This window comes from Apis dorsata, unplaced genomic scaffold, assembly GCF_000469605.1.
Source record: "Apis dorsata unplaced genomic scaffold, Apis dorsata 1.3 scaffold_34, whole genome shotgun sequence".
Classification (NCBI taxonomy): Eukaryota; Metazoa; Arthropoda; class Insecta; order Hymenoptera; family Apidae; genus Apis; species Apis dorsata.
The window spans coordinates 43840-62511 of NW_006263336.1; the positions used below are offsets into that span (position 1 = coordinate 43840).

Below are 18672 nucleotides of genomic sequence, written 5' to 3' on the forward strand. Positions count from 1 at the left end.
CCCACGCTTCCGCCGTCGCCTTTCCCCGCCTTTGGACCAGTCTTCATCGGTCCTTTTCTTGCCTCCACCTTCATCGACACTGGCAGCTCTTGCTGTCGCTTTATTTTATATAGTCCGAGAACGCTTGAACGTCTTTAACCGCGACTTTGCGTTTTCTGTTACGAGGCTAAACTTTTATCCATCGCGAGATTTCTACGCGTTCATAATTTCAATTTAGTTTTGTGGTATTAAGTACATGACATATTTTATCGAAATCGAACAATTTTTTTAATTGTTATCGATCCTAAGTTGTTCATATCATAACAAAAACAAAAATATTATTATCTTATTTTTTTTCATTTGTTTCGAATAAATTGAATTTCTTTATAATAAAAGATTAAATATGTTTACATATTTAAAGTTTCTTCAAATGTGCATATTTCTGTGAAAACAAATAAATTCTGCGAATAAGTTTGTTTTCTTTGATTTATTCATCAAGTTGTCTATGATACTTGAAACTAGTCTATGTAATATGCACATACTTGTTTAGTAAAATCTAGAAATAGATCGTTTTTCTAGTAAAGATGTTTCCAAGTTAAAATACGATTTTTCTTTCTAACCTAATTTTGCCATAACAGTTCATAAACTATTTATATATAAATGCAATATTAGAAATTATGCTAATTATTATTTTAAATACGATTGTTAATTTGATGTGGTTAGACACATCAATAACACGAATTAGTTTGTGAAAAAAAGAAACTCGCTTTTAACATAAGGCACGTGCCGTCAAGCGGCTGCAGTTAGGCCATTGTCATCTTCTGAAGTTGTGTTTACACAAACGAATATCCCCAATCACCCCTTGCGGAAACTTGGCACTCCCAATCATTGTGTACAATCGTTCGCAAATATGTTTGTATAAAAAGAATCATAAATGACGTGCACGTGTGTTGGCAACGCGTTGTTGAGGGGGCTAGAACGATTAAACCGACCGCAAAAAAGATGAACTCGATTCCTTAAATATACGGTCGATATGGCAGAGGGATGACGGTGACAATGTCAAGTGACTTCCAGCGATCCCTTGTCCCATGAATAAATTCCATTTATTTTGTTATACAAACACATAAAGAATAAAGGATCAAAAATATAATAAATCAAATATTTGAAGCGATCCTAAATATATATGAATAATTTGACAATTTTTAATACAATTTTTAAAACAATTTCTTAAACAATTTAAAAAATATAAGGAATAATCTCAAGAGAAACGACATTATATTTTAAATTCGATATTGATAAATTCACATCGTAATCGATATAATCATCCAATCGATAATAAATCGATAATAAAGAGACAATCGATTCTGAAGTCAGATTCAAAAAAGTTTGATGCAAACAATGTAACGATATATTTCTAGCTATCGAGATAAATCGATCATTCAGTCGACATGATAGAAAGATGGCGAAAAGGTTATGTAGTTTCGTATACGATCCTGTTGAAACATTTGCCTGTTATGTTTCATGATTTTTTTACCCATGGAATTGTTTTAACAAAAAATTACTCTATTCACTGTAATTAGTGGTGTTATTATACAATTTATAGATAATGTAGCCATATTAATTTGCAAAAAAAAGAATATTAAGAGAAAATATTAAATATTAGTTAAGAAGCATGTATTCAAAAAATAATTATTACACTACATTATTATTAAAGCTGCCATAAGGATAATTTAGTTTTGCATTGAATTGCTTGACTGCATTCAAAGAATGAATACGAAAATTCTCCCTTTTCAGTATTCAAACTTATACAATGTTTTGTTTCTGACAAAAGTGTTCACAAATCGATATCAAATGGTTACAAAGGTATGTATTTAATAAGAGAACTAATATGTAATATATTAACAAAGGCGCGTATAGGTAGAAAACTGAATCTATGCCAATAACGATATAGAATCATGAATGGTGCTGTTGTAAATGATATCGAAACGCAACCCTCTGTTTCCGTTTTGTCCAATAATAGATTTCCCCCATTCTGCGGTTTCCCTTTATTCGCATGAAGATTAAATTACATGGCTGTTCGACATGGTTATGAAATTGAATGTAACGAATGGTGAACGCAAGTAAAATTTGTTATTTTCTAAAAATTAAAAAATATATGTTTTTATAGTAATTTTAAATAAATATGATTGGAAGATAAATCTCAATTAGAAGTAATATAAATTAATGTCGCGTTTATTTAATAATACTTTTTTTCAATGAACTATCAATATGTGAAGTATCAATGTGAAAGTAAACAAACGTATAGGCCACTACAAGTGCAAATGCAAGAACTGAAATGCAGCACATAACTGACGATTAAACCATGGTTGCTTGAAGCGTATAGCAACAGACCGTTATCTGAAACACGTATGACGATAAACTTGAAACGCTGCTCCAGTATATTCGAGGAATGACCTACGTGGAAGTTGGTATGCCTAACTGTGATCATTTATAAATTAAACAATATATAAAATTAAATTTGTATATTTCTTTGAATGAGGTTATTCACTTTGCAGAAACTAAAACACACTTATGTTTACACATATAAAGAATTACACAATCCATCATTATTTTTCTCTCTTATGAAATCAATCATCATTAATATAGATTAAATTTCGAAAACACTACCATTAAGCACGATAAGCATGTTAGAATAAAAAAAGTGAGATTCTAACCTCATCGGTAATAATCGGCGCCTTGTCCATGTTGTCGTTGATTGGGCTGGGTGGCGATGTGGGACTAGCACTGGGGCTCACATGAAACCCTTTCGACTCCTTGGCAGGCCTCTGGGGGGACACCCTCGCAGGGAAGCTCAAGGTTTTCGTCCACTGCGACAGACCACGCACCATCTTTTCTTCTTTTTCAAAATTTCACCGATATAATATACAGTAATATTACTATCTGTATGTATATTTAATTCAGTGAGTTCAATACGCGTTCTGGCACTCGCGATTGCTTAAAAAATTGGCAAAACACAAAAAATAAGGAGAGAATTCGATGTCGGCATTTGTTCAGACGCAAATCTTCTGTAGCCTGATCTTCACAAACTATGAATTCACTTTGAAGCGTTAACCAACCGCTTATAAATATTAATAAGCAGTTCGAGAGATCGGCTGGCGTGTATCCGTGTCGTGACACGCATGGAAACGGTCTGCTAGCACGCGCGCTAGCAACGCACGCCACGAAGTTTACTGACAGACTGTTCGCAGTCCGGTCGGTCGGTCCTCTCTGTGGAACGGTCGCGTCATGCCCGCTGGACCAAGCGCGCTGATTGGTAGATACGATAGAAAGCGAGAAGCAACACGTGCGAAACAAGGACGAGCATAGTGGAAAATGGCTAATGGGGTGGTTCGTATTATAAGAGGAAGCGAGACTGTATAAAATGATATCGTAAGACGAACGCAACCACGGTATAATTTTCAAGAGATATAAACTTTTTTTCGTCAAAGTAATACGTTGCCTTCTTGTTTCTTCTTTATTTTAGATGAACGAAGAAAAAGGGAAGAACGAGAGAAGTTTAATGGTGTTGATGAGACAAGGACAGTGACCAGGGAAAGACGGTGAATGAAGGAACGTGTGAAAGAGATTATCGGATATGTGGCACAAGTACAATCGCCGCTGACTTCATGGATCGCGGTTTAGAAATCGTTTAAGGTTACCTAGGATTCGCGTTCAATATATATAATAAATGATACGAAACGATTTTACATTAAGGTATGATTAAAAATAATAGAATTCAATATCTTTTATTTTAATTATTTTTTTTCTAATTTCTCCATAACATATATAGTCCAAACATATCCAAACATATAAATATTTCATTTTAATGAAATTAATAATTATATAAATCAAATAAACAAAGAGTGATAGAAAAACTAATTTTAAAAAAACATCAAAATTTACTATTTTTAAGGTTAACTAATGTTTGATTAAATATTTTAATAGAGGTTAAGTGAATATCGAGGCCAAATCATTTCAAAGATCCAAGTAAATGTGTTTGAAGAAAAATTATCTATGTTCCCTTTACAATAAACACTCCAACTAATCAAGACTATTGATGTGTTGATTGGAACCAGGTAGTCGAAGTGATCGCTATCAAAGCGGTACTTTTACTGACGCCCTTTCCAAGACAAAGAATTTGTCCGATAGCGACTCATGATCGGCAAAGACATACTCGTGTTGCCAACTGCAGGTCCGTCACAGTGGAGGGGAGGAAAACGACATTGTAAGGCCCAACTGGCAAGGCATGTTCCTTACATTCAACCGTTCAGCTGTATGTACGCGGACAGGATCTAGCCAGCTGCGGCCTTCTTCGACCTTCCCCCCACCAGACCGGAATCGAGCCTTCTGGCCAACTATACAAACCGGTACCCCAGCGTTCTAACAAGGAACATCCGCGAAGCTCCGCCTTCGATCTTGGTGAGACATTATTTTGCCAGGACAATCGAAAACAGAGCACATTTATATATTATCTCTTTATGTTTATAGATGGTGGTAGTTAAATGAAAGACAATTATGCCATATGGAATGCAGTGGAGAATTAGCAGAATAAGTGGAACATAAAAATAAACGATTTAAAAAAAAAGAAGAGAAACAGTTAATTGATTTATTCTGAATCCGTCACAGATAAAAAATCTTTGGCAATTGAAATATATCCTTCTCGAATTTCTCTGAATTTTTTCTTTTTTCGAATTTTTATAATGATTGTTCAAAAGTAAAGATAAAAAATTCATATATCTATAAATATCATTTTGCTCTGATTAATATTATCAGATTTGAGAAATATTATCAGATCTAAAAGTATTTGATATAGATTCTCTTCAGAATTTTTAATCAGTTCCTTCATCATCATATCTTGTCTAAGTCTTGACACAATTTCGACCAATGGCTTTACCCTTTGAGTTCATATCCATTATGGGCATTCAAAAGATTCGTAGAACGATTTGAATTTTTAATTCAACCCGCATAGTTCAAGAGTTCACATCTGTTCCCTATTTTCCTTGACCAGAAATTCCAACTGATCATCAGATAAATGGGTATGTCATTTTTCTCTGCCTGATATATTTTGAACCTTTAGGGGACCAATTCACATCAAATTCAAAGTACGTTTTGTTCAAATAACTTTTACTAATTATAGTTTAACATATGTTCTTGCGAATAATTCAATTTTTTGCCATGACAATCTCTAATTTGATGCAATCACGATCGATCGAAGACAATGAAATCTATTTTAAAAATCGAAACGGATCGAGAGAAACGTTATTACTACAAGCTATGTCAGGGATAGTTGAAGTCGATTGTAAGGATTCCTATTTAAAGCCTTCGACTAGCTCATATAAATAGCATTGTTCACCTTGGATAACGAAGTATTATCGTGAACGTCGTTGTTCATTCATTGTTTTATTTTTACATATATATATGAACAATGTATGTATGTATCTAGAAAAATGATAAATTAGAAATTTTGATATTTGATATTTTGTAAAAATAATTCAAAATGAATTACTAAATTATTAGGATAAATTCTATAATTGTTAGTAAAATTATATAAATTTTAAATAACAATAATATTATAATTCAAAATAGGTTGTTTTTTTTTTAAATGAGAAGCTTTAATATTGTATTAAAAAATTCAGAAGAAGTTCAAGAAACTTATCAATTTAACTAGACAAGATATGATTGCATTATTATTAATTTTCTTCGCAAAAAATTCAAATCAATTTCTTATGGAATTTATTTTTTATTAATTGTAATATTCTACTAGCAAATTACATTTGCATTTATTGTTTCATTTTTATTTGTAGCTCTCGTCTTCACAAAAAAAAAGAAACATCGAGAAGAGAAGAATGATAGTGATGGTTTGAAATTCGAATACAAGGATTCTTTTATTTAAAATTCGCAACAGGTGCGCTATGTCAGGTTGTATTAATTCCCTAAGGACATATAATTTCACAGACATGATATTTACGATCACGCACCTTTTCGTCCCTTCTTATACATAGAGCAGGTGTCTCTCCCCTCTTTTTTCTCTCTAGATCAAAATCATTCTTTCTTAAGAGTAAACTTACATGAGTTTCGATGGTTGTCATCGACATCACTTTCTACAGATTTCAATTTGAATTTCTGAAATATTTTATTCCATTTTATTTCATACAGAGTTTAAAGAATTATTTTAAAAAAAATATGATATAGATATAATATATTAAAGTATATAATATATTAAATAAAAGATGAATCATTTTAGATATCGACGAAGATCATATTACAAAGTTATATTAATGATAAGAGGCATAAGAAATTATTTTTTAAAGAAATTTCAAGGTAATATTATTTTATGAAATCCTAATTTTTTTTCTATATACATATACAAGATTATATACATATACATTTTATATATATATTTTAAGATTTTTTTTCTAGCTACATAAGGATAATTGAAAAAAACTTCCATATGTGTACATGAATTATAAATTACAAAATCAAATATTTCATTATAAAAAAAGAAGATATCCTGAATCAAAAAAAAATTTTCATGAAAAATTATTCGTTTTCTATTTGGATCTAATATGAAGAAATATAGAAATATATTGCAGACCGTTGCATTTTCCAACAATATCATTCAGGCCACTTTTGCGATGAAATATCGAACACTAATGTAATTGGTGCGTAACGTTTCTCGTGTCAAGGGATCCGATATCCTTAATAACCAGTTTCTCCGATTTCCAGACCAGATGCTGACTTATCAGAACCGCCAGCATACAGAATATCTCAATGCAACCGGAACTCAGAAAAACCGTCCTCTCATCGGCATCTTTTTATCATCTCGATCTATTCTAAACCAACTCGATTACATGTCGATAAACGGAAATGGAGCGATTCGAATGAGAATTTAATGATTCACCATCGTTTTTTTAAATAAAAAACAAAGTAGAAAGTTGTCAAACATGTTACAAGTTATCAAACTACAATCCATATTGTAAGTTCGAAATCATAGTAATTCTTTTTATCGTCAACAGGTTTGAAACTGACAGTTTCATGATTTTTCCATGGATTTCTGGTGCACGTTTTTGTAATCACGAGGGAAATCGCGATTACGTAGATTCAGTGGTAGGCATACGTTTCCTTGACGTTTAGTCCAGTTTTGCATCCGGCACAGGTACATACTGGGGAAAGGTCGAGCTACCGACCTGAATATGTTGATGGTTACGCAATAATTCGTGCACTGAATATGTTTTTTATAACTGATATATGTATATATAAACTAATCAACTTGGAATCAAGAATAATTGAAGAGAAGAATCAAGAATAATCAAGAAGAATCAAGAATCAAGAATAATATTGATAGAGATAATTATATAGAAAGGAATATTTTAAAATGTTTAAAAAGAAATTGTGAATTATGAGTTAAAAGAGAACGAATGTCTCTTTAAGGAGAAAAATAAATTTCCTTTGTGATTGAAATCGATAATGAAGTAATTTTTGAGGTGAATAAAATTATTTCATATTAAATATTATATATTTATTAAAAAATTTAGATATAAATATTCAATGGAAAATCAATCTTGCTTTGAAATTCCTAATCAATATTCCTCACACATAACATATATTGCAAAACATCTCAAAAAAACAAATAAAACAAATTTTTAATATATTCCATTTTCTAGATAAACTTCAAATAATAAAAAATTCCTTGATACAAATATACAGAAAGATGAAGTATAATATCTCTTCAGAAAATAATTTTTAATACATGCTTCAGGAATAAAAATAAATTTTCTTCGCATCACAATATAACATGAAATCAATAAAAATTCATCCCAGATCGATATTGAACAGGGCCAGACAGCACATAGAGCATTCAGCTCGAACAAAGAAGGATTTTTCGAGGTGCCGATGCGAGCAGCACCTGGAGAGGCTACGTGAGGGACCATTCGGAGGATAGGAGCGGCCCAGCGAATAATATTGGGAAGTCTGCAGCTGTCACAGCAGCTGCAACCCTCCTCGCTTGGCTCACAATCTGACCGGCAGCTTTTCTGCCTCCTCCTCATCCTCTTCACCCACCTCTGCCACCTTCTCCTCTCGTATGCCATTACCTCGTTCTCATGGTCTAACTTCTCGTGTTCTCATTCCGGTTCTTCCAAAATTGAGGTAAAAACTATCTTATAGAGACCATTGATTTAATCCTTTAGTTTTAGCTTTAATCTTGTGAATTTCCTGGAGGAAATTCTTTGAAAAATTTTTCTATTTTTTTTTCTTTAGCTTGGTTATATTTTTCAGATAATGCCAGAAAATTGTGGAATTTAAAAGAATTTATGTAAGATGGAAAGAAAATTATATATGCACCCTTCTAATGATATGTGATGATAATGATATTAATGTTTTGGATATTGACAATAAATGAGAATGTTTGGAAATAAGATAATCAGTAACTTATAAACTTTATAAGATAAGAAGCACATTATATAATAAGAATTTATAATGATGGATTCTTAATTTTCTTTTAATTTTTTAATATATTAATTCATAATAACACATGTTATATTTCGTATAAACGAAAGCATCATATAATTTTGAATTTTTCTTAATATGTCTACAATGAAAAGTGAAAAAAAACATTTCGTTTGAAAAGTTTAATCAAGAGGACTCACGGATATATTACTTCATATATAATACATATAAAAGCAATACAAATAAAAGCAAATATACAATTCATTTCAAAAATCTACAGCAACCAATGAAAAATAAAAATAATTGTAAATTTTCGATTTTAAAGGAAACAACAATATTCTCACAAACGATTTAGAAAAAGAAGAAAAAAGGAGCTCATTTCCCGTATCAAATAAGCATCCCTTAAAACATGAAATGAAAGTATGCATTGAGGAAATGAACGTGCACATTAATGAAATGGTTTCTCAAATAGGGGGCCCCCTTTCCTTTCCGCGCCAACATGTGGGTGTATATCTAGGCTGTACCTAGCTCCACGGGGCAATCAACCCCCTTTTTCGAAGCCAACCACCGAGACCATCCTCTTGCACGAGGAATGCGCGGTGTAGGTCAGCTGCTCCTTCTGTAAAACTAAACTTCCTGCGTCCACGTGCACATCTGCTCCCTTTTAGGCACCTGGAAGGGGGAAATCTCGTGGTCCTGGATGAGTATACGTAGTCACGTATCACGTGTATCCCGAGGGTTCTTCGCGACTCGATGGTGTACATGTATAATGACGGAGGAACATAAATATTCTCGTCGTTAATTGCAGGTATGGAAGATTTATTCTTTGTTTCGTGTTCTCCGGTATTTATGGGGAATAATAATGGATTGGTATTGTTACGTCACATTGACACATCGTCTATAAGAAGTTTTTATTGAGATTTTTATATTTGAATATTCTTTCGTATATCATAATGTGTGAGTTCTTGTGAATGGTGTTTCCTGACTCTTTGAATGATCAGAAGATCTTTAAATGAATATTTTCTATTTTTAGAGAAGATTTTTATGAATGTATAAGGAATAAATTGTGATAATATTGATTTTTATGATAGCCAAATTGAAAAGTTGATTCTTAGAATATAGATATATGGAAATGAAATAGACAGTATATATATATATTGTGCAGATTAAAATATTATTAAAATAGTTTATCGAAACAATTAGCAAAAGTTTATTTTGATATATCAATTATTTTTTTCGTTTGAACTAAGGAATTAATAGGCTACTTAAATGTAAAGAGATTCATTCTTATTCAGTTCGATCGAATTTTCTTGTTAAATGGCTTTAATTAACTTAAGTACTTTGGAGAAAAGGTTAAATCTAAAATCGCATTGGAGAACGATCAATAAAAATGAATTCAATATGATTATATCAAGGTATTAATAATAATTTATTTAATTGTTAAAATAAAAATAAACGTTTAGATCTCTTTCAAAGTTAATTAAATCATTTAACTACTAATAATTTAGAGATCATTTCCACTTCTAAATTTAACGTCTTAACCTTAATTAATAATTATAAAATATATCATAATGAACGTTAATTAACCTCAATTTTTGCAATTCGTAATACCATTCAAATTTATTACTCTGAAGTTAAATCATCTTGAATTCATTAAATAATTTCGAGGCAAGACATCTCTGAATTTATCAGTTTTTTGAAATAAATCGATTTCAATTTATCAATTGCTTCCAATTACTTCTGAAACTTCCTGTTACTTCGAATTCATTACATACTTCGAAATATATTATTTTTTGAATTTATTGAGTTTCATTATTTAATTTTTTCAATTTAATTTATTTCTTGATATTAAATTGACATTACAATGCAAAAAATAAATGTAATAAGAAGATAGATAATTAAATTTGTACACGATCCAATACTCAAATTCAAGACGATGTTTTTCATTAATTCATCATTGACGAAAGCCATAGTGATTCGGTTGATCCGGCGGGAAACCGGAAGTCGAAACTATTACGACCGGTTTCGAGAGATTGGCCGGTTATCCGGCGCAATTACATTGTAACCGGCTCATCACATGGTGGTTGTTACGAAACTCATCCTTTTCCAACTGTAATGGATAATCTAATATTTCGTTGAATCGATAATTCTTCAAAATTTTTCGATCTTCTTTTCTCGCATACGATTGAGAAATAAATCTCGATGTGACATCTACACAAAGTTTCAAGTTTGTCCATGGAATCTATGCATTCCACTCGAGCTATTAACACGAAAGCAGTACTGACAACTTACAGGCGAATTCTCAAATGGCTTTAAGTGCATCTTCTTGCCTTTAAGCAATATATTTAAGAAAGTCGTTAGTTCATGGAGCTACTATATAATGGTTCTCCATTACCTTGAGCATCTCTGGGAACTTGCATTGTCCTAATTTGTCAGAACTCTTTGTTTCCAATTCGACAAATTGTCCTAACCTAAAAAGTTTGTTCGATGTTTATTATCATCGGTATGTTTGTCAGTATTCAAGTGAATATTTTGTGAAAGAGGATGATGAAAGTTGTTACGGGTTTAATGAACTTTGACTGAAAATATATATAGGGTGGTTTATTTGTTATTTAAACGACGAAGAAGTAGAAGAATCAAAAATTTTCTTTCTCTAATATATCCAAACATCTCGTGAATCTCGAGTGTATAATTAAACTCTTAATAAATATCATAAATTTTCTAATTTTTCAATAAAAAGATTCGAAACAATCAAAATTAGAATAATTGAATGATTCTAATAAAATTACAAATTTGATTTTTCTTTAAAAATATCGATATTTCTCTTTTTAAGGTTTCATCAATGAAAATTTCTCCAGTTCGAGATAACGTTGCAACGAGCAAAATCCTTGAGATGTTAGATCCCATATCGGGAAAGTGGCAGGAATTCCGAGCAAACGGGACACCCTGTATTCGTTTGGTTGTGTAATCGGCCTTAAGGATAAACGGACGCACACACATTTAAGTACCATTCGCAAGTAGGGAGGTTCGTATCACAAAACGGCCAAGTGAAAGGATAGGCACCAGTTCATCTTGTGTCTCAACCTCCAACCAACCTTCTCGAATATATCCATTCGTGCTGCAAGTGCGTCAGCTATTCGCATAAAACAACGGTTAATTCGAATTCACGTCGTTCACTCGGCGAGCGAAACGAGAAACGCAGTTATATTATTTCTTTGACTATTTTTTCAGAAGGAAAATACATTCTGTTTATTCGTTGCTTGTTTTACGAGGGCACGCATAAGTTATTACATAAATTTCTACCATTCATGGGTAATGAACTTAATTTGCTTTTTTTAATTTTTCCACCGTGTATAATTTAAGAAGTTAAATTATGTTAAATTAAATTAAATTAAAATTAAATTCAATTATGTTGGATATGAATTTTAATTTGGGAAATCAGGTAATTTTATTATCTAAGATTATATACATGGAAAAATTAAAAAATTCTTTAATTAATTCATAATTTTACTTATTCTTTATTTTTCAATCCTCTATCTATTAATCTTTAAATTTTTTTTTTCTTCTTTTTCCATTTTATTGCTATTATTCAATTCTATAAAATTTTTTTTTCGATTTTTTTCAATCATTTATTTTTATCATATCTTTTTTTCTTTATTACTCATTTAAAATTAAATTTTCTAGTGATGCACAGACATGGATAGAAGAATTAAAAAAAGTTACACAACAGCTAAAAGATGCTACAAATTCACCTTCTATAATTCTCAACAGGAAATTTCAGCAAGTATTTCCCTCAATTTACCTAACACTACAAAAGAATCAGCCAACAATTTATCATCACACGACATCTTTCTCTTATTTCGATCTTCATCTACCAACGTGTAATTAAGGATCATGAATATTCGACCGCCATTCCGTTTCCTTTTTTCCATCGATCTAAACTATCAGGATCTCGATCTAGATAACTGACTATAACATTTCCACGAGCAATTCAATTTTACATAGAAGGAAAAGCGAAATCTGAATCAACGATATTCTCAGACGTTGAACATCTTCGAAAGCGTGCACAACATCTGTTCGCCTTAACTGTGAAATCACCCCCAATTTCCAACGTGGAAAGAAACCTTTCGAACTCAACTCGACTGGACAAAATAACGATGAAATCACAGAGGAACGCGCCGCTTGCACGGATCGAGGATGCACCTGCATCTGGTGCATTTTCGGATGGATCACTGGCCAGATGTCTCTCATACCCGTGTCAAGCTTTGGTACACGTTTCTGGCTGTTGTTCAAAATTATCCAGAATTCGATTATTCTTTTTGAAGTGAATTTGCAAATAATTTAACATAGACATAATTTAACATTTTAAATATTGTTCACTGCTTTGATTGAGTGCTGTTATGTGAAATGTTGTATTCATTGAATTGATAATATGAATAATAATGAGATAATGTGAATAAGTTCAAAAATTCTGATAAGAAGATTTTTAGATGATGTATCTGTTCAAATTTGGAATGAGTTGATACTATACATGGTAATTATTATGAATCAACATTCATATCGTCGAATGATTATCTTATATAACAATTAACAATGCCCATTGTCTATTAAATGAAATTATCGAATAAATTTACTTTTATCGCAATCTGATCACAGGATCATTAACATATATAAGACATATATAATTTCATAGAATTAAAATTTGAAAAGTTATAGAAAATTGAGATAATTACTGGAGAATATTATTAAAACATTCTGTTATTATAAGATTATGATAATACAATGACAATGGAATATACAAAAATCTTGATTTATAATCAAAACAAGAAATCAATTTTGTTTCAACAAAATTCTATTTTAACATATCTTTCTCATTAACAAGTATTCAATATACGTGTCCTACAATGAAACTTTATCTTTCAATTCCAACTAATTTGCAATAAACAGGATATAGAATATCGTGATACGTCGCCCACTACATGAAATATCGAAATATTAAATACCTTTATCGAAATACACAGCTTCAAGGACTACGAGTTTCAAACAACGCATGGAATTAATACGCTTTCTCGCGTTATTATTTTCTAAAAGATCCACAAATAACGCATCAATGTGCACGATGAAATTCGTAAACACAAATTACGTGGAAATTTATTTGATCATTTCCATACAAGTAACCAATCCTTAAGATCAATCGACATGGCTGAAGAATCAAAAAGTTGTCTATGGTAATTATATATTGTTATAATTTATATGTGTAATAGGATATCATATTGCGTCGTTTCCCTCTCTTTTTCCACGGTCTTTTTATCGGCCAGTGGCGTGCGACCAGCACGATCATACTACATACAACGTGTCCGACGTCTTCCGCACATGGAAACCAGAGTAACCAGTGCAGTGAGTAAAAAGCTGCAGCTGTCACACAGAGCGGGCAGCTGCAGCCACGATGCATCGGGGACTAGCGATGAGAGTAACACGTCTCCAAGCAGTTTTAGTATTCACGGTGATTTCCAATTTTGCATAAAACACGCCCAAGGTCTGTTAAATGTCGCCCAAATGAAAAAAAGATGAAGAAGTACTCATAATGTCGTCTATATTTTTCAAAGTGTTTTTTAAATAAAATGTTTAAAAATTGATTAATTTAATAATCAGATATAGCTTATGAATATCTCGAGGTACATCGATTTTAATGCTATTCAAAATTTACGTAATTTAAAATTGTTATTAATCTTTTCCAGAGAATATTTTTTTTTCTTAAAGAATTCCAAAGAATCGGAATATTCGAAATGAAAAAGAAATAAAATAGGATATGCGATGTTGAATCTACGATCGGAGCAGGTGGTACTTGGAATTACCCTTCTCCTATTCGCATATATGTACAAGTATGCGCTGGAATTCGGTGTTCTCCCTTTCATACTAATTCATTCACCTTAAGCAGGTATGTTGAAACTCGGTTAAACGTAACACGAAGAATTCTTATAAGGTTTAGCAACTTAAATTCGCTAATAAGTTTAAAAAAATTTTAAAAGAATTTTTATTTTATCGAATTAAATTATCTTTTTACTTTTATTAATGTAACATTTTCTTATTCTAGAATATTTTAAAAAGTCCTACGATTTTTGGGGATCTTGAATCGGAGTTAACTCTGAAATTTTTTTATCTCAAAGAAGCTAAAATATTCAAATTAGAATTCAAAGAAAAGAGAATAAAATAGACTTTGATACGATTTATTATGCATTCACATAATAAAGAAAGGATGAAAAATTCAACATTCCTAAAATTTCAGAAGCAATTTAAATCGAATCGAATACCATTCGTGGAAACATTCAGAAGGCGCCATAAAAAGAGACTGGATAATCGATCAATCTTTGATCGCTTTGATCGTCACGGGTATTTATCGGTCAGCAGCAGCATTCCGTGCATATGCAACCGCACACCTAAGATGGATGCACGGAGATGAGAGAAAGTCGGAGATCCTGGCCTCGAGGTTGTCTTCGAGAATGTAACGAAGCGTTCGTATGCACGCGCGCGATTCTGCCACCAGATAGGCGTGAACGTGCCACGAGGAAAATGTCATCGGATGCACTCTTGCCATCCCACACTTTAATATTATTCTTATTAATTTTTCTTCTTTCTTTCTACATCCATCGAAATCATATCGATTGTATATTCGTAGGAATACAAAATTTTACTTTAGAAAGAAAAACAACGTTGTGAAGAAAATATGTTTTAATTAAAATCATGCAAATATTCTTCAATCTTCTTTGAATTTTGTGATTAATTAAAACAACTTATAATTCAAGAAAAATTAATTAATGTAGAGTTTTTGATACAAGATTTGATACAAGATGATACAAGATTAACGATCAAAAAAATCTATTAAATAAAATTATTTTTCATATTTGTAGAATTAATTTCAAATTAACGAATTAAATTAAAAAAATTCGATTCTCGAAATTATGAAAGGGATTTCAATCGAGAATTCTACTTCCTCTTCAGAATCCATATATGAATTGAAAATTGTAAAATGATCGAAACTAAAATCCTTGTTAATAAAAAGTTGTTAATAGCGGATACCTATTACATTCGATACGATTAAATTAACGTTTATTAGCGGCGTATTTTCCATTGAAACGAGCCACTTAGCAGCCAGTAGCCGAGAAACGAAGGTAGATACCGAGTTCCTTTGTAATAGCACACGCGGCAATAAGTAAACAGTCGGGAGAACGGTTGATGCATGCGGCCTCATTATTCTCCCTCGTCAATCGGATTGTTTCGAATTAATAATTCACCGTTCCAGTTTATATATCACTATGCATCCTTGTTACGATACCATGCATTAAATCGATCGATGCAATTTAACAATTATTAGTCGGCAATTAATAAGATCGAATATTGGTACGCGTACAATTCGAATAACTTTAATTGACGATATTTCTTGTCGAATAAAAGAATGGAATAAAATCAATGTTGAGAATGGAATGTATATAGAAACGAAGTTTATTGTAAAAAAAAAAGAGAATTAGATTGAATCGAAGAATGAATTAAAAGAAATAAGTTTCTGAAAGTAAAAATAGTTTGTTCACTTTCTTTCACTTGACGAAAGAAGAAATAAGAATTATTATGATAATAATACTTTAACGTGTTTAGAATTTCCTCTGGAGTTATTTCAAGCGAATAAAGTTTCAAGAAGAGGATCGTTGTGGGAAAGCTATGGAAGAATCGAAATTGCTCGCTCTTGGAACGCGGCCGGAACACGTGCGTATTCACGCCAAGAGGAACGCCATTACAGCCGCCTATGAGAAGAAACGCACAAGCCCATTGTTTCAATAGGTTTTTCTACCTGTCCTGACTAGTAATATCCGAAATTTGTTTTTCAAATCAGGAGTCTGGGATTTTCCATCAATAATCACCTCTCGATCGTGAATGTTTTATGGCACTCTCTAATATCTTTAAATCCTAAGGTAACAGTTCTTACTTGCAATTAATAATTTTTCAAATATTAGAAAACAAAAATAGTAATAAAAAAGGGATCTATCGATTTTATTATTTATCGTAATTATGAGAGGAAAATTTTTTAAAAATTTTTAATTTTAATCTACCATAGATGTAATAATAGAAAAAGCAGAATATTGGTTTTATTAAGAAACTTGTACAAGAATTACTCACCGGCTACGAAATCCAGATGACATTATAAAGCACTGAAGCCAACTGAGCTGATAAAAGAATCAGCTGCACATGCAAACAGTTCACTTTACAGTGAAAGATTCACCTTTCGGCTTCGAGAAACGAATTATTACACTAAACAAATCCTTCACTATCGCAAGAATTCGCGAATATCGAGTTGAGATCTCGGCTCGTAAAAGGATCGTTCGGCACGTTTCCTCAGCTATTTCAAATCTTCTATGCCATCCTTGTTGAAACGTTCCACAATCTATTCTTCCTTCTTCTCAATCAGAACATGAAAAATAAAAACGTCGCTTATTAAACAATATCAATGATCCAACAGAAATTCTATTCCAATAGAAATTCAAATATAGATCCGAACTATGCTTCCTTTCAACAAAGATCACAATGGGTTTCGAGGATCGCGATGGACCTTCAATACCTATTATTATTCAAAATCTAAATAATAGATCCCTTCGATTATTCTTTGGAAAAATTCTACAAAGAACCAGATATCAGAAGAGGTAATAAAGAGAAATATCAAAGAAAGAAGAAATAGAATTATTTATAATAATCGAACCTTTCGATTCCAATGGTAATCCTGGAGAAATTGAACTATCGGTGGTCGCGGAGGACACTAATGATCGGGCGCAGGTTCGCCGGTTCGAGGCGTGACTGTTATCAACGGGAGAGGAAAAGCTCCGATAGTCCGGCCGTGGTGAACGACAGCGTAACATCGACTGCGTGTAGCGAACTCGACGTGTTTCCAGGTGGAATGTGTGCGCTAGTAGGCACAAGCCAGAGAGTACACCGTGGCCGATGAAACGAGCGGAGAAACTAAAGTCCCATAGAATACACGCTTTGCTTCTATACGCTGTGTACACCTAGATACTTATGAAGGCAGGTGCCGGCAGTCAGGTGAACGTGGCGGAACACAGGAAGTGCCAGAGACAGAGAGGCATTACAAAACTGTGGAATGGTGGGGACGGGGCAAAGGACGATAGAGGAAAGAAGAGAAAAGAGAGGAATACCGTGTGACTCGAGAAGTCGCGTGCCCCTTGTCGATGAAATTAATTTCCCTTCGTGAATCTGTTGTTTCGCGATTTTCAAATTCCTCGAAATGCTGTGTCAAGTGCTTAGAAATATCCCATAAGTTGTTCATTATGCATTACCATGCATTAACAATAACTTTCTATTCAGTAAACACATTATAGACATTCAATTTATTCGTAGACTTGGTATTCATACGTTCTAATCTTTTTTGTTTTACTTGAGAAAGGTTCAGGTATGAATATCATATAGCTTTGAAATATAGGTAATCCATTTGCTCGATACCGAAATTCTTGAAGGAAAATTGCTTATCCTTCCATTCACACCATAAATAGCCAATGAAACAGTGATGGTAATTCTTAGAATTATCAAGTGCGCTTTAAACTTGATTAGTGACGAAACGATTGACCAATACGATATTAGAACCTAGGCTCGACAAATACCTTTCTCTCTTCGTCTAATTAAAATCGACGATTAATGAAAACGAATATGGAGATTGTTTCCATGAATCACATGAATCACATTTTCTGAAGAGTAGAGCAAGGAATTTCAAGATGTCGTTGCGTTATCAATCCACCACCCCATCTCTCGGCCGCAACGAAACATAAGTACATAGCGTCGTATAGGGCTGTGTTGTTATGCTACTTGCGACTCCAGGAATAGCTTGCAAGGCATAGCCCCACCTTCGCGACCCACGTGCGTGTATGCGGTACGCCATATTTCCCGCATGCAACAGTGCACGTATGTGCAACACATCCGACAAAGTCGTTGACTGGAAAACGAGCACTGGGCCTAGGAAGGAACATGAGGAACGGCAGCGGCACGTTCTTCATACGCTCGTTTATTCGCACTTTTACCCGGTTCGTTTAAGTGTAGCTGGTTTGTTTATCGATATTTCTTGTTTTTAAGACCGAAGCTCTGTTATCCTCCTGATATCGTGATATACTTTGAGACATCTTCAAGTTTCAAATTAGAACTTGTCCAATAACA

General features: G+C 32.6%; 2 protein-coding genes and 4 long non-coding RNA genes across 10 annotated transcripts in view; 5 read left to right on the top strand and 1 right to left on the bottom strand.

Moving 5' to 3' along the window:
- The window catches only part of LOC102681180 (probable DNA replication complex GINS protein PSF2), a 14498-nt gene extending 13706 nt beyond the window's left edge, over positions 1-792 (top strand). Inside the window, exon 6 of the mRNA XM_031512336.1 lies at positions 787-792. The gene's annotated coding sequence lies outside the window, so the exon portion shown is untranslated. The remainder of the gene's footprint in view (positions 1-786) is intronic.
- LOC102680234 (TNF receptor-associated factor 4) overlaps positions 1-18625 on the bottom strand; it is a 30526-nt gene extending 11901 nt beyond the window's left edge. Inside the window, exons 1-3 of one of the 3 annotated variants that reach the window (XM_006608302.2) lie at positions 17213-18625; positions 16636-16912; positions 2694-2846 (exon numbers count right to left, since the gene is read on the bottom strand). In XM_006608302.2, coding sequence (XP_006608365.1) covers positions 2694-2723 — 30 coding nt within the window. In that variant the 5' untranslated portion in view covers positions 2724-2846; positions 16636-16912; positions 17213-18625. Of the gene's footprint in view, positions 1-2693; positions 3230-16635; positions 16913-17212 lie in introns of those variants that run through there. The other 2 variants (XM_006608303.2, XM_006608300.2) reach the window with 2 other exon arrangements.
- Positions 1600-2088, top strand: LOC116186096. Its single transcript, XR_004151036.1, has 2 exons — positions 1600-1842; positions 1897-2088. It is a non-coding gene; the product is annotated as an uncharacterized LOC116186096 (long non-coding RNA).
- LOC116186090 lies at positions 3899-5923 on the top strand. Of its 3 annotated transcripts, none has more exons than XR_004151031.1 (3): positions 3899-4437; positions 4507-4614; positions 5823-5923. It is a non-coding gene; the product is annotated as an uncharacterized LOC116186090 (long non-coding RNA). The 3 variants fall into 3 exon arrangements; XR_004151032.1 differs by lacking the exon at positions 5823-5923 and adding an exon at positions 5096-5385; XR_004151026.1 differs by lacking the exon at positions 5823-5923 and having other exon boundaries at positions 4507-4615.
- On the top strand, positions 6439-6900 carry LOC116186094. Its single transcript, XR_004151033.1, has 2 exons — positions 6439-6680; positions 6745-6900. It is a non-coding gene; the product is annotated as an uncharacterized LOC116186094 (long non-coding RNA).
- LOC116186095 lies at positions 11303-12912 on the top strand. Its single transcript, XR_004151034.1, has 2 exons — positions 11303-11778; positions 12151-12912. It is a non-coding gene; the product is annotated as an uncharacterized LOC116186095 (long non-coding RNA).
- Positions 18626-18672: the final 47 nt, after the last annotated feature.